The 27,258-nt window shown below is 41.9% G+C and overlaps 2 protein-coding genes across 18 annotated transcripts in view; both read right to left on the reverse strand.

Annotated features, from left to right (window-relative positions):
• LOC110988614 (sulfhydryl oxidase 1-like) overlaps positions 1-27,258 on the reverse strand; it is a 133,728-nt gene that overhangs the window by 66,570 nt on the left and 39,900 nt on the right. For 15 of the 17 annotated variants that reach the window (XR_002599466.2, XR_002599465.2, XM_087143624.1 and 12 more), the window contains 3 exons: positions 5,334-5,436; positions 4,854-4,953; positions 1,975-2,129 (listed from right to left, as the gene is read on the reverse strand). Coding sequence is in view for 15 of the 17 variants with exons in the window: in XM_087143624.1 (XP_086999750.1) it covers positions 1,975-2,129; positions 4,854-4,953; positions 5,334-5,436 (358 nt within the window). In the remaining 2 variants the exon portion in view is untranslated. Of the gene's footprint in view, positions 1-1,974; positions 2,130-4,853; positions 4,954-5,314; positions 5,437-25,219; positions 25,361-27,258 lie in introns of those variants that run through there. The other 2 variants (XM_087143629.1, XM_087143631.1) reach the window with 2 other exon arrangements.
• On the reverse strand, positions 21,672-25,740 carry LOC147797257 (uncharacterized). Its single transcript, XM_087143173.1, has 3 exons — positions 25,455-25,740; positions 23,276-23,522; positions 21,672-23,150 (listed from the first exon to the last, which is right to left on the reverse strand). The coding sequence occupies exons 1-3, from the start codon at positions 25,738-25,740 to the stop codon at positions 22,769-22,771; spliced, it is 915 nt and encodes a 304-aa protein (XP_086999299.1). The 3' UTR covers positions 21,672-22,768.

Consider the following 27,258-nt stretch of genomic DNA (forward strand, 5'->3'; position numbering starts at 1 on the left):
GACGCAGCGGTAGGTCTGCGTCACGATAACAAATTTACCCTGACAAAACTGAAAAAGATTGGAAGACTGCCTGGACAATGTTATTTGTTCGTTCCAGTCTTGGTGTCTGGTAACGTAGTCTTGAATGCGATCACCAGGTAAAGCGTGGACTCACTTCCCTGTGGCCTGGGTGGGCCTACCAATGGTAGCCAGAGTAGCTCCAGAAGGCTGTGATTGAGACTCGGGATTGGGTCTGCATCAGATGGCATATTCACCGGGGCAATGATCCGGGAAGTTGGTCCAGAAAGTGCTACCATGTGGATTATGTTTGGATGCCCACACTGTAGATATGTCGGAAGCTAGCTAGGTCACATTTGCATGTAACGGCCCCCTGGAAAAATGGGGCAGTGGCTTGTGTTCATTGAGGAGGGCGCCTGAAGGACTCTCACAATACATGTATAATCGAAGATAGACAAGACGAGCATTTACAATATTTATAATCTAAATTTATATAATACAAGGTCATATTTATGACAAAAAATTTCTTTTTTTTTTCCATAACTGATAACATAAGGAATTTGTAAAGTTCCAAGGACCCTTTTATAACAGTGTTCCACTGTGTTCAACAAAGTAGTTGTCTCCAAGACGTTTTGCTTGAAGGCCCTAAATTAGATAACGGGAAGGCAACAAGGAGACATTGTCCGGGGCTGCTCCAGCCTTACAAGGGAGAGCGATCTGCCAAGGCAAAGAGCCTACTTCACGAGTGGGAGCCCCGTTGCAGGAATATCTCAAGACATGGGGCGGTCGGTTGACTGGCACAGGTGTGGTCAGTGTCTTCCTCCGGAAGGGAGGTGGACAGAGGATCCGGAATCTGGAATGAGTCACGGATGGGCAGCGGTGGCTTGAATCCCAGCCGGTGGGCAGCCCGGCAGCAGAGGTGGCAGACGGGGCCGTGAGAGGCAGAACGCCTGGATGCATTCCCAGTCAAAGTCAAGGGGGGCTGCAGAATTCCGGGCTGTGGGACCAGGAGAAATAAGGTCTGATGACTCAGTGATATCCAGTTGAAAGCCGGAGCCGTGGATGGGCAGCTTGAAGACCCGGAGGCATAAAAACCTGCGGGACCCGAAAGGGGGTTAGCGGGAGTCCGGGTGTCATTGCTCGATGGTGCAACAGGTGGGGCAGGCCACGGCACTTGCAGGGGAGCCAGGCCTGGTGACTTCGGTGTATGGCCGAAAGGGAGTATGCCCGGGGGGCCGCAGGAGAAGTAGTGTTCTAGGCCAATGTCGAACAGTGGTACTCTTTGGTGTTGCCGGGGAACGCTGGCCGGCATGCTGCATGGATTCCTCTGGGCAAAAGGCATGGCGTACCTCACAATGATGGCGGGACGGGCCCCGGAGACGTCTAATGGGGTATTCTGTGGGAGTCCCGGCTGGCTTGCCAGGCCAGCAATTGACCAAGGAGACAGGGTCCTTGCCAGATCCTGGCGGTGTCCCTGCTCAGGTCTTCCACAGTCGACTGTCAGCTCGGTGGGGCTGAATGAGCCAGGGGCCTGGCCAGATCCTGACTGGAACCCCCTGGACAACAGCAAGGCCTTTTCCTCATCCAGAGAAGGGGGGAAATGTTTTTAATTTTTGAAATTTATTTCTATAATTCACTGCAAGTTACTACATGTTTTCATTCCTAATATGCAATTTTCTCACAACAATACAACGTAAAACCCTCTGTTTTGTTCAAACAAAAATACAAATACAAACTCTCAATTTTTTTTTACTTTGGTAAGATTATTCTGTTCTTTATTTTGTGGGGTTAATTGTTGATGCCTAATGAAAAACCATGTAAGGTTTACAAAGTTCCAAAAAAAGTAATGTCTAAGATTCCAGCTTGCAAGTAATGTTCTGGATGTGCATTGCTCATTGCTCTCTGGTTTTCTTTTTTCATTTTTGCTGAATCTAGTATATCATCCTGTTAGGGTAAACTGGCATATAATATACAAACCTCCAAAGTTTTGATGGTTTTCCATTCTGTCTGAGAATGAATAATGACGGTAATTCTCCCACTTTCCATTCAGAGGGTAAAGGGTTCCTTGAAAGTTCTTGTTGAAGTACTCTAACCACCAGTATGTTTTTCAAGTTAGACATATCCAAGATCAACTGCAAGCAAACAAATACAATGGAGAAAGAAACATGTTACTTACATGTTCATGTACCATAACCACTTCGTGCCGGAGAATTTTTCAGTGTTGATGATGCTGGGCCGGCATGACTATCATTTTTTCCGTTTTCAAAATCCTTCAAAGATTCATCATTTCATTTAACGGTCGTTTATAGCCGCATGAAGTAATCTTTAGGCACAACTCTAAGTTGATAGGTGACCTTCATTGACGCCCGAGTATATCAGCCAGGCCTGCAGCCTTGTAAACAGAGCCCAGATTGTGCGGTGTTATATAATTGTCTTTTGTTCACGGCCGGGGTCTCCGAACTCGGACAAAGGAAACAGGGTCCTGAAACAAAAGACCGTACTCCGAACAAAAGACCAGGCTGCTAGGCATGACCGGCATTTTTCACTCTCAAAAGTGGTGATAATCCAGCATTATTTTGAAACCGTATACCAGGGTTTGGGGTATTTAGAGCAAGCGGATTACCACCGGGGACAAAAGCTCTCCACCACCGCAGCGATGAGCCACACAGCACCGCTGCATGCTAATCTGGCCCCTATTGAAAAGAGGTCAGCAGTGCACTGAGCCAGGTTCGTGAACAAAAGACAGCTGTATGACACCGCACAATCTGGGCTCTGTTTACAAGGCTGCAGGCCTGGCTGAAATATTCGGGCGTCAATGAAGGTCACCTGTCAACTTAGAGTAGTGCCTGAAGATTACTCTGTGCGGCTATAAACGACTGTTAAATGGAATGATGAATTGTTGAAGGATTTTGAAAACGGAAAAAATGATAGTCATGCCGGCCCAGCATCCTCAACGTTGAAAAATGCCCCGGTCCGAAGTGGTTAATGATGGGAATTTTCAGATTTTTACTTGTTCACAAATTGACTGAATTTTATAAAATGCGAGATCAGAATACATACCTAGAATGTGTATCTCAATAGCTCTGCTATCTTATATTTTTGAATTGTAACTCAGAAATCAGAGTAATAGTCGAGACCACTTAAGACCTTCACAAGACCACACAAGACCTCCAGTCTGAATTCAAGCCACAAGCTATTCAAATGAACTACAACAAAAGCATTCCTTTGTCACTGTTCAAACTCTCACTTGTGACTAGTCTTGCTTATGGTCTTGTGTCTGATCTTGTGTCTGGTCTTATGATGGTCCCGACTACAATACTGCTGTAAAAATTTAAAACTGATATGAAAACATACCAGAATTACATGTGCATGTAATGACAGAAAGAGAAAAAACAAGCTCTTGATGTGTTAGGGAAGACTTTAATGCTGTGACTCCCTTGGGAGTCACTATCACAATATCCCATATCTCAGTAGTCAATAACTGTGTCCAACACATTACTACAATATGATCCACTTACCAGGGTTGAGATTCTGAGAAAAAAAGTCTGAAATTTGCCCAAGTTGTGGGATACCAGTATGTGTGTAAAACAAGCCTCAGATAAAAGACATGACAACTTTTAACTGCAGCATAAGGCACTGAAAATGTATATAATACTGTGTAACATGTCATTTATGAGCTTTTTGTTATTTCTCAGCAAATGGGAGATTTTGACAAAAAATGAAAAGTGCAAAAGCAACTTTACAAAAACGGACAGAATAGGCCTAGATGTAATTTTAAATATGTTACCGGCATGAGTATCACTTTGTATTCCATCTTCCTTGTTTCACAGCCTTGGTGTGGGCCTTTCTGGCCCTTTTGACACAACCATCATTGTAAGCTTGGCAGTTTTGGTAGCTACTTTCTTGAAAGATTCAGCATGAGTAATGACTGCCTTTTTCCATTCGATGCAAAGTTTATTTTGGTATGGCACAACATGCATAGCGCTTTGCTCGGCTTCTTCAATATCTGAATGAACTTGAAAAAAAATTCCTCCAGATTTTGTTTCCACCCATTTTAACTGCCATGAGCTATCAAGGCCTTTGTCGATTTCCTTCATCTGTCCCTCTCCTTTCCAATGAATAATGGCTTTGCGACATGACATGATAATTCAAGTCCTGTCGGTAACATTGCAGTTTGTTCGGGCAAAACTCAACCATGTAACATGCTGATGATGCTAAACCGCACACAAGAATGTTCTTCATACAGTGAATGTCATCGGTCCATTTGCAACATTACCAATTTTTTTTTTCCACAAAAGAGTCAATAAAAATCATTATTTTTAAATGTATCTCCAAATCCTAGCCTGGTTTCAGGTCTGTGTGTACGGCATAAGTTCAAGATTGTACGGGACCGGCCGTGCTGCGTGTGTGAAGCTTTACATGTGCTATGATGCTTCATATAATCATGCTATATGTGTGGGATACATGTATACGTACTAACATGGTGGAATAAAACACAACAGTTTACAATAAAAACATGTGACACAGGACGGTAGAATAGTAAGGAAAAACAAATTTTCTGAATTTCATTTATTGAAACATTTATTGTTATATCTGATACTTGAACATCCAAATATATTTCTTAAGAAAAGTATGTAGAAAGTGGTTGTAAAGTCAGAATTCTGCCAAAAGTTGGAAGAATTTCATCCCTGCACTTACACTGTGTCGTCCTTCCAGTACTATATTACTGTTAATTCTCGATGGGGCTGATTAAATTTTAGGACAGCATGGTGGGTGATTCATCAGTCAAAAGGGGACCCTTTAAACAAATGATGTGGTGATGGAATTGCAAATACTTTCAATATCAGTAATCTCACCTCTCTGCCTGTGTATGATTCTGAGTCTTCAAAAACAACAGCTATGAACTTCATCTTTGTTCTTGGATTTCTCCAAAAAAAGTTCAACAACCACTTGACCCTGTAAGTATAAATTTGAAAATTATTAAAGCAAATGAATACGGTGTTTGCAACAGATACGACGGTACTGGTTAATTGATGAGAGTTTGCAGCAGTTTTAAGAACCTTTTCTGTATATTTGCAGCATGTATTTAATTGTATCAAGTATTTCTAAGTAACTTTAACATTTTTGAAACTTTTGGGCAAAAGTTACATTATCATGCAGTTGTATCTTTGACTCATACATGTTACAAATGCATAATTACACAGAAATGAGAATGGCAAATTTGTTGTGCTTTCTATGAGTGTTATTTTTTCTAATGTCAAACATTGCAATGTTCACATATTTGTATATGTATTTTAAATACACGCCTGCATATTACCACGTGTATAAATACCCACTTCACAGGAGACAGCATTGGCCAGTTTGATGGTGTGTTCTGTGGGCTGTGTTTGGAGATATGATCAATAAGTGCCTGCCTCAGATGACTCACATCTCGGGGAGCTGTTGGCAAAATAGCAATGTTTTCATGAAAAGTCTGTGCATGAAACACATGCACAGATATTAACAAGAAATTAATTACATGGAAACGCACATCTTCCATGACTTGCATATAAACATGCACCTGTCACTTCATTTATCAAAATGATACAAGCTTACAGTAGGTTGCATTTTATTGCAACCGTCTGAGTAATACAAAATCAGGGAACTTTCCATGTGACTCATGTTTCCCCATAAAAATTCCAAAAATTGCCTCTGTAAATCAAATGAAGGATAAATATGTTTCAGCTTGATTTGTTTTTGTATCTTTAACAGTTTCCTTGTTATACCCTGGGGCCTCTAGCCTCTGAAAGTTTGGGTGCTGCATCACATTTTGGCATACATAAATTACTCTTTCATTTTTGATAGCATCTTTGAAGTCTATACATTCTTTTCTAAAACAGATGGAAAGTTGACAATTGTTGTGCAGGCTAATTAGTGCCTATAGTTTTAGGTCTTAAAAAATAAGAAATCTTTGAATACTTGGAAATTACATGACCCTAAAATCCGCTACCCTGGTAGAGAATATCTACACAGACAGTCAATACATATGCAAAACTTCTATGCGGCTAGTGCTATTTGCTGAAAAGACTTGATCATCCATGGTGTACCCTGACCTCCCACAATGCATTGCCGTAATGTTGCCATGTTCATCCTTTTCCAAAGTGACTCAAGTTGGGGGGGGGACAGGTGAGTGAGGACTCTTTAGCTGGTATTCTCTAGCATACTTGTCCTGCACGCATGCGGGTGAGGAGTCAACTGCATTCAACCAACCCAAACAGTCAATAAGTATGCACAATGGCACCGGTCTTAGGTGGAGGGTTGGCTACGACACATGCACAGGAAATGATGAGCACAAATTCATAAATTGTAAATGATAATAAACATATGCACTAGAGCAGTTCAGTGTTTGTACTCTATCTTGGCGAGTACCAGAGGGATCAGGGAGATAGGTGGGAAGGCACATGCTAGTAGGCCGTCTAGTTGATCGGTAGAGCGTCAGTGGCCCATGCCCGCGGATGCAGTGTCCTGGTGCAAAACACTGGGAATTGGGCCTTGTCCGAAGAAATCGAAGTGAGGTGTCTTTAAGGCCAAGACGAGTGCTCTGACTATGCCAGTGTGCAGAGTCCATTTTGTTGGGTGGATCGTGCTGCAGGAGAGCACATCTACTACCGTATTGTCGGGCCCCACAATGTGAACTGCTTGCACGTTGATCATGTGGTCGTTCTTCCATTCTAAGATTTCTCACATTTGGGACAGATAACTGGGGGGAGTGCTGCCCTGATGATTGATATGGGCCACCTCTTTCAAATTGTTTGAGCAGACCAGGACATTCTTTCCTTCGATGCATATAAGGAAATGACATAGGGCATTGAAAATCACTTGAAGTTCCAGAGCGTTGATGTGATTTTGCTGAAAGTGGGCATCCCAGTCTCCAGAAATCTGATGGGGGGGAAGGGAGGCCCCCATCTGAGCAAAGACATTTCGGTCGTTATCACTATTTGTGACCCGCTCTGTAAAAACGTGTATTAAGTCATGCAGTGCAAGAACTCGTAATGGCCCATTCCATGTGCCGTGGGTGAAAATATTTGGAAATATTTTGAGGCCAATTGCTTGAACAGAAAGCCTCTGTTGCTAAGGAAAACAAGGAGAGTGTCTAATTTAAGTTTAATGTTTCACTTCGTTATGTTTAAAGGGCATTACCTCAACAAGCGTGCATGATAAAATGAAATTACATGAACATGAAAATGGCAAGTAACTCGAAAACGCAAATGCCACTGGGATGAATTATATATGAAATGGAAGCTTAGGATGTGAGCAATTTGATTATATATAACTCAAATTCAACACAAATGACATAATACACCTTTTTGCAGAGCCGGTCACATTTTAGGTTTCACCTGTGAGAATGGGAGTCTAGTGTTTAGGTTGTCTTAATTCGCCACCATAGCAGATATTGTCGAAAGTCCTCTGATACGCAGACTGAAAGATCGATGGGGTCTGTCTTGGGACAGTATCAAGAAAGCAGGTGGAGTTGCAGCAGTCTCCACACACTATGGAGCTAAGTTTACCATGCTGGCCATCAGTCCGAGGAGACGGAGCCAGGCGAGGACTGGGGACACTTGAGAGGACTGGAAATGAGACACGCACTTCTGTAGAATGGCGACTTGTTCAGCTGTCAGGGTAATGATACCTTTGCAGAGGTCGAGTATCGCCCCAAGTTAAGTTGGGAGCTGGGATGGTACAAGCTTCAACTTTTCTTCATTGATGAGGAATCCGAGTTGTGTAGTGAGGTTGTAGGTAAGGTGAGTTGATGCTACGGTCTTGTCTCAGGTCTGGCCAAAGATCAGCCAGTCATCTAGGTAATGGAAGATCACGACGTCCAGCTGTTGTAAGCAACCTGGGTGAAAACTCTGAGCAAAGTAGACAGACCGAATGGAAGAGCTCAGAACTGGTGGGGGGGCGTGATGAATACCCTCATCCCAGAGAGGCTTGACTGGATCTTGGAGTGGTATGAGTTGAGGCCCAGCACTGGCTCAGCTGCTGTGGAGGGGGATGAAAGGAGCAACACGCAGGATAACTCTGATGAGGTGAGTATTTGGGTTGGCAGGTGTTGCACAGCTGAGGCTGCTGTGTAGGAGGCATGGTTGGGCCTAATCATACACACGTTGTATCAAGACAAATAACTTCAACAATCCCCCCATTCAGGCTACTATTTGGCCCTTCGGGAAAACTAGGAAATTTGAGCTTTTGACATTATAAAGTATTATGTTTTATCATTATTTGATTATCCACATCGTTGAACATTGACACAGGGAAATGTTAATGGCAAGAAAATAATCTCTTTCATATGGAATAAAATAAAGAGCCTGTGCATCCACCTTGATGAAAGATGTAGTTTCATTTGGTTGAATGAACAGTCAATGATTTAACACATCCTTGGAATTGGGGTGTGCCATCCCACTCTGCAGTCATGTTCATTCCTTTTCAATAAACTCATTGTTGTGTATTTCCTTATAAAGAACTGATCTGGTAATAGAAACAGTTTTGGAACTTCACTAGTGCCAAGTGCTTGTGTTACACATACATTGTCATAGGCTTTTTCACTCCTACAGCATGAAATCATTTTGAAAACTCAGTAACTTTCACCATTTCCTGTGCCAATCCACCCTCCCTCCTTCAAAACTCAACTGACATAATCAACTCTGCCTTGCAATATGTTAATTGCTCACCATTGTTTTATTATAAACAGTCCCTTTGTATTGGTGTTGTCATTTGTTATTAAAATATTTTCCTTGCATAATTTTGGTTGCCTTTGTTTTGTTTCTCAGTTTTCATGCATTGAGAGCCAGCATATGGATCCCATACATCTTGAACGGCTCAGACATCCCTCTAGTGGCAAATTCACATTTTCCAAGATGGCCTCCATCTTTGCTGCATATTGTTCTTCCGGTACACCTTTTATTTACTTAATCCATACTGAGAATCCAACCTACATGTACAGCCACCATGGACTGAATTCAACTACCTGCTTCTCCAGCTGAGAAAACGGCAAAGTTGAATGGTGCTCTTGACACATGCAGGCAAAACTATTTGTTCATGACCCTGTTTGCCAAGATTGGACCATAATGAAGTGCTAGTAGTGTATACAGTACCTAATTGTGCAGACCAATTTGTAGAAGATTACGGGCTTAATTTCTAAATAATTTAACATATAAGAATAAATTAGGCATGAAAGCTGCACCAATTAATGCTGTTTTAGCATTGATTCAAATTAGGTTTTGGTTTGATAAGTATAAGATAACAATTCTTCAACTAAAACATGCTTCATGTCACATTTCTCATTCAATTCACTCAATTGTTACTTGTATTTTTTACATAAATCTGAGTTCATCCACATTGCAAACCAGTTGGGAATTTCTATATTATTCAGGTTCACTTTGTTGTGTTACTATGCCCCAGAGTTTTGTTTCATTGAGTATAATTGAAGGCTTGTGGGAAGACAAACCATAGGGCCTGCATGGCCATGATAAAAGAATTTAAGTTCACTTCTGTAATAATGCACCTGAGTTTTATTCATTTTTCAACACTGAAGGATTGTGTTAAGGAGAAACAACGAAAAAGTGGAGATTCTTTAACCCCTTCATGGCGGGATTATTTTGATCGCAACTGCTGGGCTGTGGTATGCCCTGAATGGAGGGCTTTGTCCAGCAGCAGGCCCCCTTGACCAGCAGCTGCATGGTGAATAGACTGTATGTGTGGTATGCACTAATCCTCAAACAAAGGTGCGGTGGCGGTGGTGGTGGTGGCAGTGGCAGTAGCAGTCCTCCGTAGCAAAGGGGTTAATTCAAATGGGCGAGGACGCATTTGAGTTAAAGAATCTCCACCTTTCAGTCATTTTTCTGACTTAGACCACATCCTTCCCTCTACTATTATTGTCCATATTGTACAAGGAACAAAAGAAAAGGCTTTACTGATGCTTTGAGAGCCGTGAGATGAATTCCATCTTTTGTCTAGCGTTGGCTAGCTATGTACATCTGCATGTACATAAAAGCTTCAATCCTGTCCCAAACCGTTGAGCAACTCCAAGGATGGGCTTCACAACTTTTTTCATTCACAGGCAGAGTGCACGTTTTGCAAGAAGTTACACACAGACATGCAGTCAACACCATCAGTGTATCACAGGGCACACACACTGTCTAACATTCCAAATGGATTTATATCTATATGTTAGTTGTGAAAAAATGCTAAATTTAAAGTTAGCAAAGGCTATTGATATGACTGTACGGAGCTGGGGACCTTTTACAAGTTTCTTGAGCGACTGATTTGAGAACTACAGTTCACTGTCTCTTCAAATGAAAATTACATTTACAACCTTGAAAGTATATGCTTACTCTTTGAAATCCCTCCGATACCCAAGGAAATTCTTTTGTTTGGAAATACATGAATTTGGAATAAGTTTCTAAATGATTAATCTGTTCTGTAAAATTGTACATGAATTGTGATTGTTGAAGTTGTTTTAAAAAATTGTTTAATAAGAGAGAAAGAGTTGAAACTGAGGTTTAATAAAAAGTAAAGTGTCTAAATGTGAATTTTGAAATAAATACACAAAGAAAAATTATACAAATTAAGAAATATATGCGTAACCATTAGAAAATATATCTTAATTAAAATGAAAAGATGAAACAAATCTAAAATAGAATGGACATGTAAAACATGAAACTAAAATGGAATGGGTATGTAAAAAGGGAGGAGACACATTAAAACCATTATATAGTGCAACATAAGGAGCGGTTCAATTTACTTGAAAATGGCTAATCTTAACAGAAAATAGTACCACGTAAAATCTAAAAAAAATGAGTGTTAACCCTATTGAACCTCTAAAATGATCTACTTTATTTTTGAAAGCATTTTTCACTGTGTTTGACATTGCAATTTAAAGTCACAAGTGCTTTTTCTGTGTCTATCATGTCAAGTTGATCTATCAGTTTTTGACGAATGTCTAAGCTCTACATTCTTAAAAACTGTGCATTCTTTTTAAGAGCCTCAAAGACTGCCTAAAGTTCCAGGACAATGATGTAGGAGCATGCAAGGGGATGGGTCTCATTGGCTGGAAATCTGGTGTGGTAGAAGACTGGCACCCCTGCCTAAGTTCAAGGCATTGGTTGTGATGACTACCTGGTGTTGAGGTGGAACAAAGGGAAGATCGACAGTGAGATTGTTCCTGCCTAACCAAAAACAGGTGATAAAATTAGATTCGACAGTGGGACTTGCCGGTTGAGGGAATCTCGCTCGGTTTGAAGTAAGAGAGAAGGTGAAGCTGGAGAGGCCACTCGAACCACCACTCAAACCACCCCTTTGAATACCCTGGGAGTGGTGGAAAGGCCAAAGGTGAGAGTGCAAAACTCGTAAACCTACGAGATAAGAACTGAAGGAATTGGTGAGCTCTCATATGGATGGGATCGAGGATGCCCAAGCTGGAATGGGAATTGACCGCACAACAGTAGGGAGTGTCTCAATCCTGAATTTCTTTGTCTAAATGAAGACGTTGAGCAGCTTCAGATTGAGAATCGGTCGCCATTTTCTAGGCTCTTTCTTCGGCGCAAGAAAGAAAATGGACACAAATCCTTCATGAGCATGACCTTGTTGAACTGGTAGAATGGCATGTTTTTCCAGAAGAGGAGAAATTTCTGTTGCTGGGATGGGTCTTTCGAGATCGGAGTCAGTTGGAATGTTATGTTAGATGGGGGGGCCCCTGAGATCTAATCAGTAGCCGTAGGTGAGATACGCGAGAACCCATCCATCCAATGTTATTTCCCCCAGAACCCTGTGAATCTTAGAAGGTGGCTGCAAATAGGTTTGGAATTGGAGGCTGCGAGTGCAGCAAAATTGTCACCGACGCTGGCTTCCACAATAGCAAGGAGGGGACAGGTCAGACCATGCTGCAGCTTAGGTACGCTGAAGGGAGCTGTGCACATATGGATGTCCCCAGCCTGAAGAGAGATGGTTGACGATAAATTGGTTGGCAGATTGGCAGGGACAATCAGGGCGAGGCGGTCTCTGGGTAGTTGCATGTGACACTTTACTGCGAGACTCATCCAGCTGGTGAAAGGAGATCTTTCAAGCACTGTCGATGTGTTTGACCTCACTTTCCAAGAAGCTCACCAATTGGCCTGCAAAGAGATCTTTGGCAAACATGGGATAAAAGACTCCCGATGAGTCACCATAGCTCAAAGAGAAAACCCGAACGAATTGTACAAGGTTTGTAAGGGTGGTAACTCAAAGTTGACTTCATGGTACCTCTTTTTTTTTTCGGAACTGCCAGGGGTTCTCTATAATGAGCTCATCATCTTTGGGTCAATGCACACCAAGCACTGTAGTCATCCAAACCTGGATGCTTCATCTGGCTACAAACGCACACAATGCTCTATTGTGCCCTAATCTCCTGTTAATCTGCAGTGTCCATGGTGATTTCAAAGGCCACTTGATTGCAAAGAACGTTTGGGGGAGGAACGCTCAAAACATGTACAGGTCCACAGTGTGACCTGTATGACCTGGGACAGTTAATGTATGTACTGCTTTTGAATAATTGATAATTATCGAGAGACTTTTTATACTATTACTTCCTCTTCTTTCCTTGCCCATACATGTGAATTTATATAACTGCGTGTAGGCCTGTATGTACTTGCCGTTTGGTACAATGAATGCAGATCGACCTGTCCGGAGACCAAAGTATACAGAGCTAATCAATGAGTACAATAATTTTATATGTTGATTTTCACACTTTTTTGCCGCTAACTTTAGAGTATTTTTTGGGGGTGGGGGGAGATTTTTCTCCACTAATTTCACAAAAGGGGAAATTAACAAATGTCCAAACATTCTGATTCATAACTAACTGTCATATATCCGCTACAAAGGTCTGACAACATTTTACTTTGGCCCAATTTTCCAGTTTGTTTTCGAAGTGCAAAAAGGACTCTTCAAATGCATCATGTAAAGTTGCCATGTAATACACTACATATACTGGCACTTCAGCAGTGCAGAGCATGCGATGACTTTGACATGTCAACACTGCAGTGCAGCTTACAGTTTGCAACTAATATGCCGACTTTAAATTTCAATGTGCAAATTTTTTGCTTGGCACGGCAATACTCTGTGCAGCCTGTACTCCGAAAATTATGAAAAACACATAAGAATCTTTCATTCAACATGGATCTTTTTATTCAGTATATATTCATGCCACACGATAATGAATCGTCTTTCCGATGCTTCTTCTCAACTCGTCAATTCTGTTAATCCAGGAGAATGAAGGAAACAAACATTAAAAACAAGGACAGCAGAAACTGAAAAGTAATGAGTGATGTTTCTTAGGAAACACTACAAAAATGTATGTGTATATTTATCAGGCAATTTTGCATCAAGCACTTTCCAAATCCCTTTGGGCAATACCAGCGTCTCCTCACAAATCTTTTAATCCCGTATCAGTAGGCTTCACCATCTTCATTCAAAGCCCCAAACCCTTGTTTGCGCACGTGTCAGGCCAGGGTAGCACACAATTCTGTAGGTCACTTGGTCTGAAACTCTCCACCATAAAAGTTTCAACCAGTCAAAAAATGAAATGAATCAACAAAAGCAGGAGATATAAAAATATCCACAGATATCATAAGAATTTTAACAACCACATGGCTGAGTTCCCAAAGGTAGTGTTTATCAACACTGGCAAGCGATACCACTAATCCTTTAATCCTCTTATTATACAGCAAAAGTAGCATTTTGTTCGAGATGCCTTTCCCCCTTCCAACCCAGTTCTTTTGTTGCAAACAACCAGGGGAAACCTGAGCTGAAGTTGACCCAAATATTCATGAGTGTGTTGTATTTATGCATGTGTCAAACACCAAGTTACCGCTGGTTAAAAAAGGAATTCTCCCCTAATCAAGTTTTTATCAAAGCAATGAAAGGCCATACTAACAAACTCAGGAGAAATGTCCTAGTCCTCCTCGCATGCACGGGACAAGAATTCAGTCAAGAGGAGGAGAAGCGAATACCAATGCAGGATGCATGGTCAATATCCCTAAGTGCTGACTCAAATGCTGAAGAGTCTAGTCAGCAATGGTGTTACTGGACTTGCTCCTAGCTGGATGAATCTTATCTTTGGACACTTCAGGCACATTGGGCTCTGAAAGACAAGTATCATAATTGCTCGAAGAAAAATTGAAGAAGTAGCCAAGCTTTGGCTTTGGCTAATTTGTGCATAGCATCCACACGCGTGATCAAGCGGAAGCTTGGGGAAGAAAGAATGAGAAGAAACTGACGATCCTGGAAAGCGACACTTGAATGAGGGGCAATTCTGATCTTCCTGGGGGGGGGGTGCAGGAGTTGGAAGTCCCAGAACCTGTATCATCTCATGCTGGAGCAGGCGAGATCATTCACAGAAATAGGCTCCTCCTCATCAGGAGACTGACCCGAGTTGGAAACAAGCAAGGGCTGGTCAGGACCAATTGAAGGATCAGGGGAATGGGCCTCAGCTGAGATGACTGAGGAGATAATGTTAAATTCTGCTGCCTGGTATGAGACACAGAACAAACCAGAGGCAGGGAGTGGGGGTTCAGATCAGGATGAGTAGCAGCTGGAGGATGAGGATAATGCTGAATAAGTACCAAAATAGACTCTGTAAGAGCACGCAGCATATCCTTGGTGGAAGAAGAGCCCAACGATTTCTTGGCTTTCTTCTTCTTGGAAGAGTGGTTGGAAGGAGAGCAGCTAGACGACTTGCATTTCTTCCCCGTTAAGGTCCAAGATAACTGGGAAGATCTTGGCCAGGGGAAGGAGCTGTAAGATTTTCTCGCTGGAGAATGACAAGTGGGTAAGGCATCACCCTAAAGGGGATCAGCAATAGAGGGAGGCCAAAACCTCCCCGACACCGGAGCAGGCCTAAGGGATTGGTGTTTTCAGGCGAGGAATGGGCCAGAGAGATTGTCGCAGGCCACAGAGGCGTGGGTAGAATCCTGACCGGAACGGGAAGGAGCTGAAGCCTTCTTAGCCACTGTGGTATGGCGAGAAGCCATTGCAAAGACCGACCAAGGGATAAGAGGGATAGGAGGGATAAGAAAAACAACCGGACAATAAGCGTCCCACAAAAATGGCCGGGCACTCTCAGTCAAACCCGACCATGAGAAGTGCGAAATTCACAGTCACCATTAGCTGCGGAGCTCTGGCAGCAACCATGGGCTATGCACTGTGCTGCACAAAAGAAGAAAATGGCCCCAGGGTACGGGCCAGCACTCTCTCAAATGGTGGATCACTGCAAGTCAACAGTAATACCAATCCAATCTGAGCATCCACATCATAGTGTGCTGAGTCACACCCTAAGCTGCCATGCGTAAGGGGCATACTTGCACCAGCTCCAACTGTAGAGGACCTGAGGTGGGCTGAAGGTGATGCTTGACGCTCAAGGAAAGCCTGTAGGGTCTGATCATGGCACTGTTGTTAATGATATAAACCTGAAAACTAAGAGTAAGAGGCTGCCAGTTAAAATGGTCTTTTTCAGAAGTAAGGCTAACGAAGAAGGGCTTGTGCAACATGTTCTCAACTGTCATGCAGACTATGCAGCTCTTGCAGCTGGTAAAACACTGAAGAAAAATAGGCATCTTTCAGTCAAAAACTGCAGGAACTTCAGGAAAGACATGCACTTCATAAATTCTCTTCTAACAGGTACAACATGTCATGGTTCAATAGCTCACTGAAATGGGAAAACAAGAAAAAACGTTGGTTATACAGAAAAGCAAAGAAATCTGGACAGGCCCAGGATTGGGATATTTTTAGACAAGCTCAGAAAAATATGAAAAGTAATCTTCGTCAAGCCAGGCGATCATCTGCATAATAACTTAAAATCAAACCCCAAGGCCCTTTGGTCATACATCAAATGAAAACCTTGACATTGCAGATCTGGCTCAGGGGAAAATTCTTGTCAGTGACAATTAATCCAAGGCGGATATATTGAATAAATGTTTTCAGAGAGCATTTAATCCGGGTCACTCATTTTCACGCCCAGACCTTCAAGGTATACAACATGAAGATATTTCAATACTTGAAATGACAACAACAACATGTACAAAAGCTGCTTAAAGACCTGGCTCCTTCTATAGCACCTGGCCCAGACAGTATACCTCTATGGTTACTTAAATTTGTGGCTACTCCACTGGCGCCCATATTCCGGGACGTCTTTCAGACATCCATCGATAGTGGTGATGTCCCAGCAATCTGGAAAACTGCCAATGTGTCTACTGTTTTTAATAAAGGAGAAAAGTCTGACCCTTCAAATTATTGTCCCATATCCCTAACATCTGTTCCTTGCAAGACGTTAGAGCACATCAACGCCAACTACATCATGAAACACCTGGAGAAGTTCAATATCTTTTGCGACAGTCAACATGGATTTAGGGCCAGAAGATCAACCGAAAATTAGTTAATAACAACCCTTCATGACATATATCGACAAATCGATAACAAAAAAGACTGTGGATGTAGCTATATTGGACTTTTCTAAACCATTTGATAAGGTGCCCCATAAACTTTTAGTGCTAAAACTTCGTCACTTTGGAATTACTGGTTCACTGCATACTTGGATTGGCAATTTTCTCAGCAGTCGTACTTGACAAGTCATCGTTGAAGGACAGGCTTCTGATACCATGCCAGTTACCTTTGGAGTTCCCCAAGGTTCAGTCCTTGGACCATTGCTTTTTTATATACACAAATGATCTCCCAATGAACTTGTCATCCACCGTCTGTCTTTTTGCAGATGATTGCCTCATCTCCAATGCTGATAAGCTTCAAATTCAACCAGATTTTTATAAATCAGATAAGTGCACCAGTTTATCTGTAGGGTTGAGGCAAGGTACTAAATCTAGCAACCAATTCTGTGGTCAGGTCCTACAGAATGTTGACTCTCAACAATATCTTGGTGTTACTATTACTAGTAACATGACCTGGAGAGGACATATTTCAGAAGTGGTTAAAAAATCTAAAAAAATATTAGGATTAATCAAACGGAACTTGTGGTTCTGCAGTACTGATGTCAATGAAGCAGCCTACAAAACATTGGTTCGTCCCATCCTTGAACATGTTTCAATATCTTGGAATCCTCATTTGAAGTCAGACATTCATCACCTGAAACGAGTTCAAAGACTGGCTATAAGATTCATCTACAACAATTATAAGCATGTCACCAGGGACAGTTACATTGCTTCTCTCAGATCATGGGTGGCTTACCCTAGAACAGAAAACTCAGTTGATTAGTCATGCTCAACAAGATTTTGAATGGCATTGTCGATGTCCCAGCAGAGGCTTTTGTCACTACCAACAAACAATCATCTCGGGGACACAAGTATAAATTAACCCAAGTATATGCCAGAACCAGTGCCTTCAGCAATAGCTTCTTTCCACGGACAATAAAGGATTGGAATAGTCTCCAATCTAATATTGTTGAATCTGGTAAAATATCACATGCAACTTTTAGAGCTGAATTGTTTAAATTGTTCAGTGCTTGTAAGTAAGCTACTGAAGACATGTCTAGCTCCACGCCCCAAACTAAACCCTAAGTTGGTGTGATGTTTCCTGATGGAGGCTTTGCTCAGAGACTCACTCACACTGAAAAATCTGTGCGTGCTACGGCATTACTGTACTCGCGACAGTAAGCCAAGTCAACCGTAGGGTGCCGAGTCATGCCCTAAGCTGCTAAGGGGCATACTCACACATGCACCAACTGTAGGGGAGTGGAGGTAGGACGAAGGTGGTGCTTGATGCTTAAAGAAGGCCCATGGGTGAGACTCGCTCACCTAAAAACCGAGTGCTATTGCATTCCCGAACTCGCGACAATATGCTGAGCCGTGAGTCACCCCCGTGCTCCCCTCGAGTGTCAGCTATGCTCCAGAAGGCCAGTAGGGGAGCATAAGTGGGCCAGAGATAATCCGATCTCGAAGGGGCCGTGGGTGCAGGTAGTGCAGCACGGTATGAACCTATATGACACACTCAAACTGCCTCAAGTTGCAAAAATCTTGATGCTCGAAGAGCGAACTCGCATGCTCAACAGTACAGTACCGGAGCAAATAAGGGTATTGCATGGTCGCAGCCCGAATGACCGAGATAGGGAACAGAAAACAGCCACACTGTGCTATTCTCTATAAGCTCAAGGGGACCAAAACCAATGCACCACTGTCCCACCAAGCTGAAGCAATCCCTGGCTCAAAATGCGAGCGGAAATGAGAAGTGGGGTGGAAGGACAAAATCTCCCCAAACAGGTATCTAATGCACAGAAACAGGGGAGGAAAGAAAACAACACGCCCACCAAACAGAAACTACAAAATATAAAAAAATGGGCAAAGGCCAAGCTAATCAAATGCTTCTAGTTCTCTATTATTTATACCTAATTGCAATAAAGGGATCGACAAACAGACAAACAAAAAATATGTATACAGCAAAACGTTGCACCAATTTCATTCCAGGAGGAGGAAGAGGAGGAGGATGTATGTACAACAATATACAAGCCCAACAGAAGCAAGCAGCTTGGCAATTCTAACACAAGCTTAAGAAAAATGAACCGAAAGTCAGCAATGTCACCGTTCAAAGGAACAAGAAGTACAAAATAAGAATAAAACGTTGATTGAGAAATAACACAGTAAACATAGGTAGCAAAGGAAATTCCTCAAATAAACATTCAGAGGATAAAACATGTCCAGATTGTAATGGCGCTAAAAAAGGAAGAAAATTCACGGCGGCCACTTTGCGGGGTTGGAGGAGTGAGGAAACACTGCTGGTGTCACAGAGTGATATTAAATCAGAATTACATGTACTCTTAAATTAATAATACCATATAATCTTGGCCCTAATTGTTGAAAAGATAAACGTGATATTTAGTGGTCAAACAAGATTTTATTTTCCTGAGCCGCCACACCCAAACATTCCTGAGGTCAGTCAACCTTACTAGAATGATGGGCTGAGTGCCAGTTGAGTTGTTATTGGTAGATGTGGCCACTTATGCATTGATTTGAATAATGAATATTTATGAAGGGGAGTACACAAAACATTCTGAGTTCTTTGGAATAAGGCGTGGCAGTCTTGGAATTTTTCCTTCGGGAAAAAGATATGGGTTGGTGTGATCAGTTCATTGATGGTTCCGAGGAGAGGGCAGCGGCCAGCCTTGATGACTTGTAGTCGTGAGTCGATGAGTTAGTCTTAAATGACTTCTAATTAGGGAAGTAGAATAAACTACATGTACGTTCAGACTGTTCTGAGAAATGGAAAAGCAGGAAACGCCCAGTTCCTGTAAGTTAGCTATGTATAAATATGATATATTGGATATTTATTTTATACAATTGTTCCTTGCAAAACCAGATATTGAGCCAGTGAAAATGAGATTTGCCGAGATATTGCATAAAATCCTAACAGGTCTAAGTAATTTGAGTTGAGGATGTTGCAGCACTGAAACAATTTATCGTTATCTTGGAAGTTTGACGCACTTCATAACACTTCCAGCTTATCAATGAATATTTTGCGTAAAATGTAACTTGGCCAGAAAAACTAGAAACATGGGAATATGGTTGTAATTTTCAGGGTTTTGAGTTAAGAGGAAGAGGCAGTCATTGACCGGAGGTGACAAAAGGGTTGGACCGTGGCGGTGGGATGCCACAGGCCACAGAAGCTGACTACAATGCAAGAAACAGAAGCAACATGGTGACGGGACATTAAGGCACTCATCACCTCATTTATATTGTAATTAGAAATATCAATGTAAAAAATTATCCTTATTTTGTGTTCGTTCAACATAAATGTAAATGGTCTGTCCCTAAGGGTAGGACAACTCTAGGGGTGTGACAGCCAGGTGATCGAAAATGAAGCGAATGGAGTAGTGGACCAGGAAAAATTGCATATGTATTGGTAATCTGTGTTGGTTGCAGGCAGTATGATATCCAATAACATCAATCATATTTCTGAAGAATAGTATGTCATATCAAATGTTGGAACTTAAAATGTCAATTTTCCATAGCCGGAGGTGACATAAAAAAAACTAAAGTCGGAAAGTCAAAAAAGGAAGTCAGACCTTCGCCACAAATCTAAAGAATCTCATCCTTTGATGAAATAAATTTAAGTTCACTCATGTTCACCATGCACCCAAATGTTGTCACATATTTATGATTGAGGGATTCCAGGAAGACATCCAAAGGGCGAGACAGAAGAATTTTTGTCTACTTGTGTTAGCAGTGCACATTAGTTTTGTTTCAATTTTCACGACTGAAGAAGTCCTGGTAGACAACTGTGTTCAAGCCCAACTACAATGATGTTCAAAACTAAAAAATGTAGATGGATTTAAAGTTAATAAAGACAGGAACAAATAAATACACCTTTAATGTTTGCTCTTTATTTGGTGATGCAAATTGAGGAGTTTTTTAGGAATGTCACTATTACTGGAAAAAAACACTTGTATTTATGACACATCCTTTAGCATGTTATGCATTATCATGGGGTGTCATGGTGAGTAGTTGTTTAGGTGTGTGTGTACGTGTTGCATGGCAGCATGGATAATTCCTCAATGTGGGTGCACGTTTGATGTTACTTTCTCATTTGCCACATAAAGGTTCAAGATCCCATGCTTATCCTCCCAAAAATTAAAAATCTAGCACCAAAAAAACCCCAGATAACTGTAGTGGATTTGATGCAAGTTTGTCTGCAGTGGCCAAGTTTCCCAAGGCCAATGGAGCTCAAAGTGTGGAACAGTACCGATATTAAACAGTGGCACAACTGGGGTATATTTTGTAGAAGGTGTCTTGGGTGCTGTCAATAGATTTGGCCACATTTAAAACACTGCCCAGGTTGACTATCTTAAGGTTTTTCACTTTCTCTGATTCTAAGTGGGAGGGGAACACGGGCGCAAGACTCAAGTTTGAGGGTTCCATCTACTTCACAGGGAAGCTATAACCGCAATTCTCTTACAGGAAATTTCTCTATATGAGAGTATACAGTAAGTGGAAATGTTTGCGACTGTCTCCTGATGACGGACTGAGCATGCAGTCTGAAATGTTGAGTTTACTCCCAGTTCTTTTCAGAACCACACATACTCATAAGAGATATTTTCCTTTGCATGGTGCTACCACAAACCTTTCCACTTATTGCTGTCTTTTACCATGAATAGCCTGAAATTCCATGAGAGTATGCCCTAGAAGTTTGATTAATCTTCCTGCCACCTTGTGAAAAATGAAAGGATTAAATGAGAACTTACCTGTTCGAAATTTAATCCCAATTTTATGAGAAAGGGCGAGCAAGAGATTACATGAGATTCCAGCCACGTGCGTGCACAGCAATTTTTGAAAACTGGGATATGAGGTCAGATGAAAAACCTTATCCCAGTTACAACTGAAGGAATCAATGAGAACTTGTCCTGACGGTAGAGAAATAGGGCAAGAGAGGAGGGCACATACATGTAATCTCTCCCTCGCCCTTTCTCTTAAAATTGGGATTAAATTTCAACAAGTAAATTTAACAAATAAGTTCTCAATTAATCCCTTCATTTTATTTTGAAATCTCGCAAGAGATTCTGTGAGATGTGGAAAGGCATCTGGCCACATATCCTGTATGGAGTCTGTATAGGGAAATTCTTCAAGAACGTTAACTAACTTTGGCATAAGATAACACTTCACAAAGCCAAGTTCATGTGATTTTGTGGTACTTTAGTGTTTTAATACAGCCATTAAACTCCAACACAAGGCTTTCATTTGGACCAAACTTGTTGAGAAAGTACAGCTTTTCTTTTAAACTTAAAAGCAGCTTCTTCATTAATTAGCAACAAACATTAATGACAACTGTATTAACCACTTCCAGCCGGGGATTCTGGATCCGGCCAGGGTCTCCGAACTCAGACAAAGGGAACAGGGCCTTGTAACAAAAGACCATACTCGGAACAAAAGACCAGGCTGCTGGGCATTACCAACATTTTTTCACTCTCAAAAGTGGAGATAATCCAGCCTTGTTTTGAAACAGTATACCATGGTTTGGGACATTTAGAGTGAGCGGATTACCACCGGGTACAAAAGCACTCTACCACCGCAACGATAAGCCACACAGCACCGCTGCATGCTAATCTGGCCCCTATTGAAAAGAGGTCAGCAGGGCACTGAGCCAGGTTCATGAACAAAAGAAAGTTATACAACACCGCACAATCTGGGCTCTTTTTCCCAAGGCTGCAGGCCTGGCTGAAATAATCAGGCATCAATAGATTTTGTCTGTCAGGCTTGAGGGGCCATCAGACAGTCCTTCACGTGTTTGTAAGTGTCAAGTAAAGGAAGACAGGAATTTTTAAAGAATTTTGGAAACGGCAAAAAATGATAAATATCCCGGCCCAGCATCATCAACATTGATAAATGCCCCGGCAGGAAGTGGTTAAACCATATATCTGGGCTTCATTCAATCCTTGGTCACTGCATACCTAATTGGCATTTATGGACAACTAAAACACTCTTACAAGCAAGCACTGTCTTCTGGAACAGTATATATCAATTAAGCAATTCCAAGTTAAGAAATGAACAAATATAGTATGTTGGGTTACTGGAATCACAAAATACACATCCACTATTTGATAAAGTGAAAGGGCCAATATTTGCATCCTCGCAAATGCTAATGACATACATCCTCAGCAATGAACCATGGTAATGCTCTTGAATTACTGTAGGGACTTCCAACATCTAAACACATTAGGCCAATAATAATATACGGACGGAACTACCGACGGGTGTTCCATGTGAGTCATTTAAGCACAACTTTTAAGCAAGTTATGTCCGATTTCCTGAGATGCACCGAGTGGTTTGTTGTAGACCGTCTGAAAGGTAGTATCAGAAGACCAACCTGCAGTCCGAAGGATATCAGGGATAGGCACTCCCACTCTGTTTGCAGCAAATGTGGCAGCTGTTTGCATGGAGTGAGCCTTGAAGCATGAAGTGTCCACGACCGCTTGATACAACACTGTGTTGATCCATCTAGAAATAGTGTCCCTACTGCCAGCACCATGTGGGAGCCTGTAACTGATTAGGAGCTGATTTCCTTTGCTTTTACCCTGATTCCTGAGCAAACTGGTTCTTGCAAGGTAGCGTTTAAGGTAAGTGTACACACATAGCAGTCTGTCTGGGGGTAAGCTTTAAGTTTAATGATCATTCCAGTGTTTCCTGGTTTACTATGCTTGAGCAGATCCCGGATGGTGAAGATGGCAGAGCTGGCTTTCAACTGCATCTTGTCCAGGTGTAGTTTGTGTAATGTCTATGTTCTCTGTGCTGTAACCAATGCCAGACGGATGACTAGTTTCAATGTTAGTTCCTTTAATGAGATTAAATGGGCAGGAGGCAGTTTGCGCAAATAGTCACAGTTTTCACATCCCAGAACAAAGTGTACCTTGGGGCTGGAGGACTTTGGGTATATGCCCCTTTCCGGAATCCGACAATAAGGGGAAGTGTACCAACTGTTGCATCCCCTGGAAACACTACAATGGATGAAAGAGCACTTTGTGCAACATTAAGCGAGTTTTTGCCTAGTCCTTGTTCAAAAAGGTCAGTCAAGAATGTCACAATTTCCACAGCATCTGCCTGTAGAAGATTTGTTTTCCTTGCACTGCAAAAGTCAAGCCATTGCTCAATGTATCCGCTGTACTGCTTGGTTGACTGTCTCCAGGAGGAGAAGATAATGTCAGCAACTGTCTTTGGAACTCCTGTACTTTTGATGGATTGCCTGACAACCTGCAACAAAGGAGTTCCATTTGCCGGTTTAGTGGGTGGTAATTTCCAGAAACAGGAAGGGTAAGTAGATTGCATATTTTCGGCATTACCACAGGTATCTGAATTAACAGGTTGAGCATTTTGGGGAGCCATGTCTGGGTAGGCCATTCCCTCTGCTTTGTCTGAAACTATCTTTTGTAAGCATTTTCCAATTAGGCAGAAGATGGAAGGCATAAAAATACAAAGATCCCCAGTTTATTGAGAGTGCATCAACTGCCTCAGCTTCTGGGTCGGGTTTCCACAATACATATTGGGGAAGTTGAACATTTAACCAGGTAGCAAAAATAACTGTAACTGGCCTGTCAAAAACTCCCATAACGGATTAAACATCTTCCTATTGAGCATCCACTCTGTTTCATCTTGAAATTCTTGTGACTTTCTGATCTGCTACAGTGTTTTGTACACATGGGCAACAGATATCCAAATGGTTCTTTCTATACACCACTGCCACGACTGCTTAGCTAGTGAGTTGCAGCTTTCTGAGTTTGAGCCACCCATATGAGCAATATAGGCAACTGCTGTGGTGTTATCAAAATTCAATTTAACATGGATATTGTGCATGTTCCCACAAAAAGATTTCAGAGAGAAAAAGGCTGCTCGGAGTTAGAGATAGTTAATCTCATTTTTCTCTGCTCTCCTAGCTTCACTGCTATTCCAACAATCCCCTGTATGAACGGACCCATTGGTTGCCCCCATCCTTTTCCTGATGCATCTGACGTGAGTTCCACAAATGCCTCTACAAATGTAGGCAAAAGAACTTGGCAGGTGGAGACAACTATATACACTTGTCAAAGTGGCCACAGTTTGCTTGTAGTGCCAAGGTTTTCTCCTTTTCCAGCTGTCTGTAGTGTAATGGCCCATATTGCACAATTGAAAAAGAGGTTACTAACTTGCCTGTAACCATAGCCACCTGGCTGATTGTGGGTTCAGCCGCGTCTAGTAGGGACTGGCAAACAGTTACCTGCTTTTGTCCGCTGGCACAGCAATTTTCATTTGTTTAGAGTCAATAAACAACCGGACCCCAAATATTCTATCCCTTGTCGAGGGGTGAACACTGATTTGGTGGGATGTACGATAAATCCCAGTCCTGCCAGCATTTTGGCTATGACTTGGACAGATAGCTCTGCTTCCTCTTTTGAGGGTGCTACAATCGGTGTGTAATCTACATACCCTGTAATGATATGCCCCATGCTCCATAAGCTAGAAAAAGGGGCTTCAATATCTTGGTGAAGAGTTGGGGCCCTGAACCCAACCCTAGTTTTCCAAACTCCACAGGATAGTCACGATGGCTCTAAAATCACTTTGTCTGAGGTCAGTCTTTCCCATTCTCTGCTAAGTAGCCTCAACCAACCACCTACATGTACATGTACATGCACACAGTTAATCTGTAAATGCATGTTACAGTCTATCTCCAACCCTTTGGTGTGTATACCTACCTTGACTGTGGTAGGTCTTGCCTGGCCTGGAAGGTAATCATCTAGGTTGGTTTCTTCGCCTGGCTGTTCTTTTGTTGGCCTTGGGTGTGCTGCCTCCCTTGATATTGGTTGGTGGTGTGGCGTGGGAGCCACTTCAGCTTCATTTGAGTATGGCTCTCCCTTAAAAAAGGAGCCTTGTTTTTTTAAAGGCATGTCCACCCATTTTCCAGCCTACAGCTTGGAAATGTTTGTTTACATTGTGGTGTTGAGTCTGGGGTTTGTTGGTCCATGGACATTGGTCCAGTAGCACTGGCGGGTTTGGAAACCATGTTGTCATCAGTTGGGTCACACAAACTGACCTCCTCATTGGTATTCTCCACGCCTGCATAGCTATTATAGTAAACGCTGTCATTGTCGGCTGCCAATGCACCCATGATCATTTCTTTGAAACTCTGAGTTTCTTCTGCCTGCTTGCTCATAAGTTCCAGTTTCTCGAGTCTGGCAAAAGCAGTATCGTCCATGGACTTGCTAGAATGTGGCATTTTTGGCTTTGACTTGCTGAGAAAAAGTGGCAGCAACATCGTTGTGCTTGCAGTAGTTGAGGTATCGGTGCATGTTACATGCATGCAGGTTGTGACAACCGCTGTACTTTTGTGTACATTAGAACTGGTGCAAGCCACTCGGTTTGACTGGGTGTTTTCGCCTGAGTTTGTTGTTTTTTCCCGATAGTCTCTGTGGACTTTGATTTTCCTGCTGTGTCTATGATTATCATGGAGTGAAAACAGGTAAACAAAAGTTCTCAAGTGCCGAAGATTTCTTCGATGATCGTGGGTGAAAGTATCAAAACTTGTTTAAGGGTTACCGCTGAAATTGCGCCATCGCATTTGACTGCACATCCGTGTGGCTGGAATCTCACAGAATTTCTCACAAGATTTCAAAATAAAATAAGTAATTTGAACGAAATTTAACTCAGTTTGTGCTTCTTTACTCTGAAAGCACATGCAATTTATTCAAATAGAAGCAGTCCAAACTTGAAAGCAGTCTCATCTGTTGATCAGCTCTGTTGGCACTCTAAAACATTTCATTATAGCCACTAAACAGGATTTGGGGCTTGTTTCAAAGTGGCTGAACCTCACTCAAGTTCAAATTTATACACTGATCTGTTCAAAACCCCTTGGGAAGGTAGCATGTGCAATTTCTGGAGTGATGAGGATGGCATTAAATTTAATTACTCAGTGGTCAGCTCAGAGTTAATTTAATAGAATTAAATTCCTTTTAATGTGGATGAATGTGGTGAGGAAGCATGGCAGCGCTTCTGGAGTACATGTACATGGTATAATAAATCCAAGAATTTAAAAATTCTTTCTGAAACACCTCATTTGAAACTTGTGCATCAATCTCAAATTAAAATAAAGGTTGTTTAATCTTGCTGACTGATTATAGCATTGACCTACTTTCAGGACTTAAAACTTTTGTAATTGTCACGAAAATCATGTTTTTAAAAACTTCACTTAATAATCAAGGACTTTTTCTTGCTTCAATATACAGTAAACTCCACTTAAGTCAGCATCCTGTAACCAGTCATATCGTCTAAGTTGGCCGTTTGACAAAAGTCCCGATCGCCTGTAATGCACTTCCATTGAAAATTTACAAGTTATAAGTCGTCATTTCATATAAGTTGGCATGTTTTTCTCGGTCCCTTTTCCACAAAACCGCCAAAAATTCCTTTGAGTAAGTCAGCATTAGATAAAAAATGGTGCTTTGGTATCAGTTTCCTTTGCCGCGGTTGCCAAGAAGTGTCAAGTGACAAGTCCCGTGCGTGGTCTGCGTGAGTACATAAATACCAGTAACCCTTTTAATGCTACACGCACGCGCTCTGCCCACTTTGGGGGTCGCCTTATTGAAAATAGTCTGGTTCCCTGCCCAAAGATTCCCTGAAGACCCTTGATAATGATTAATCGGGTGGTCAGAATCATCGGGTCTGGTATCCAGACTATATTGAACGAACTTAACCCATGTGTGTGAGTGGATGAGTGTACGTTTTCTGTACAATAACTGTA

Source organism: Acanthaster planci, linkage group LG11, assembly GCF_054643075.1.
Source record: "Acanthaster planci isolate LZ-2023a linkage group LG11, COTS_SCS, whole genome shotgun sequence".
Classification (NCBI taxonomy): domain Eukaryota; kingdom Metazoa; phylum Echinodermata; class Asteroidea; order Valvatida; family Acanthasteridae; genus Acanthaster; species Acanthaster planci.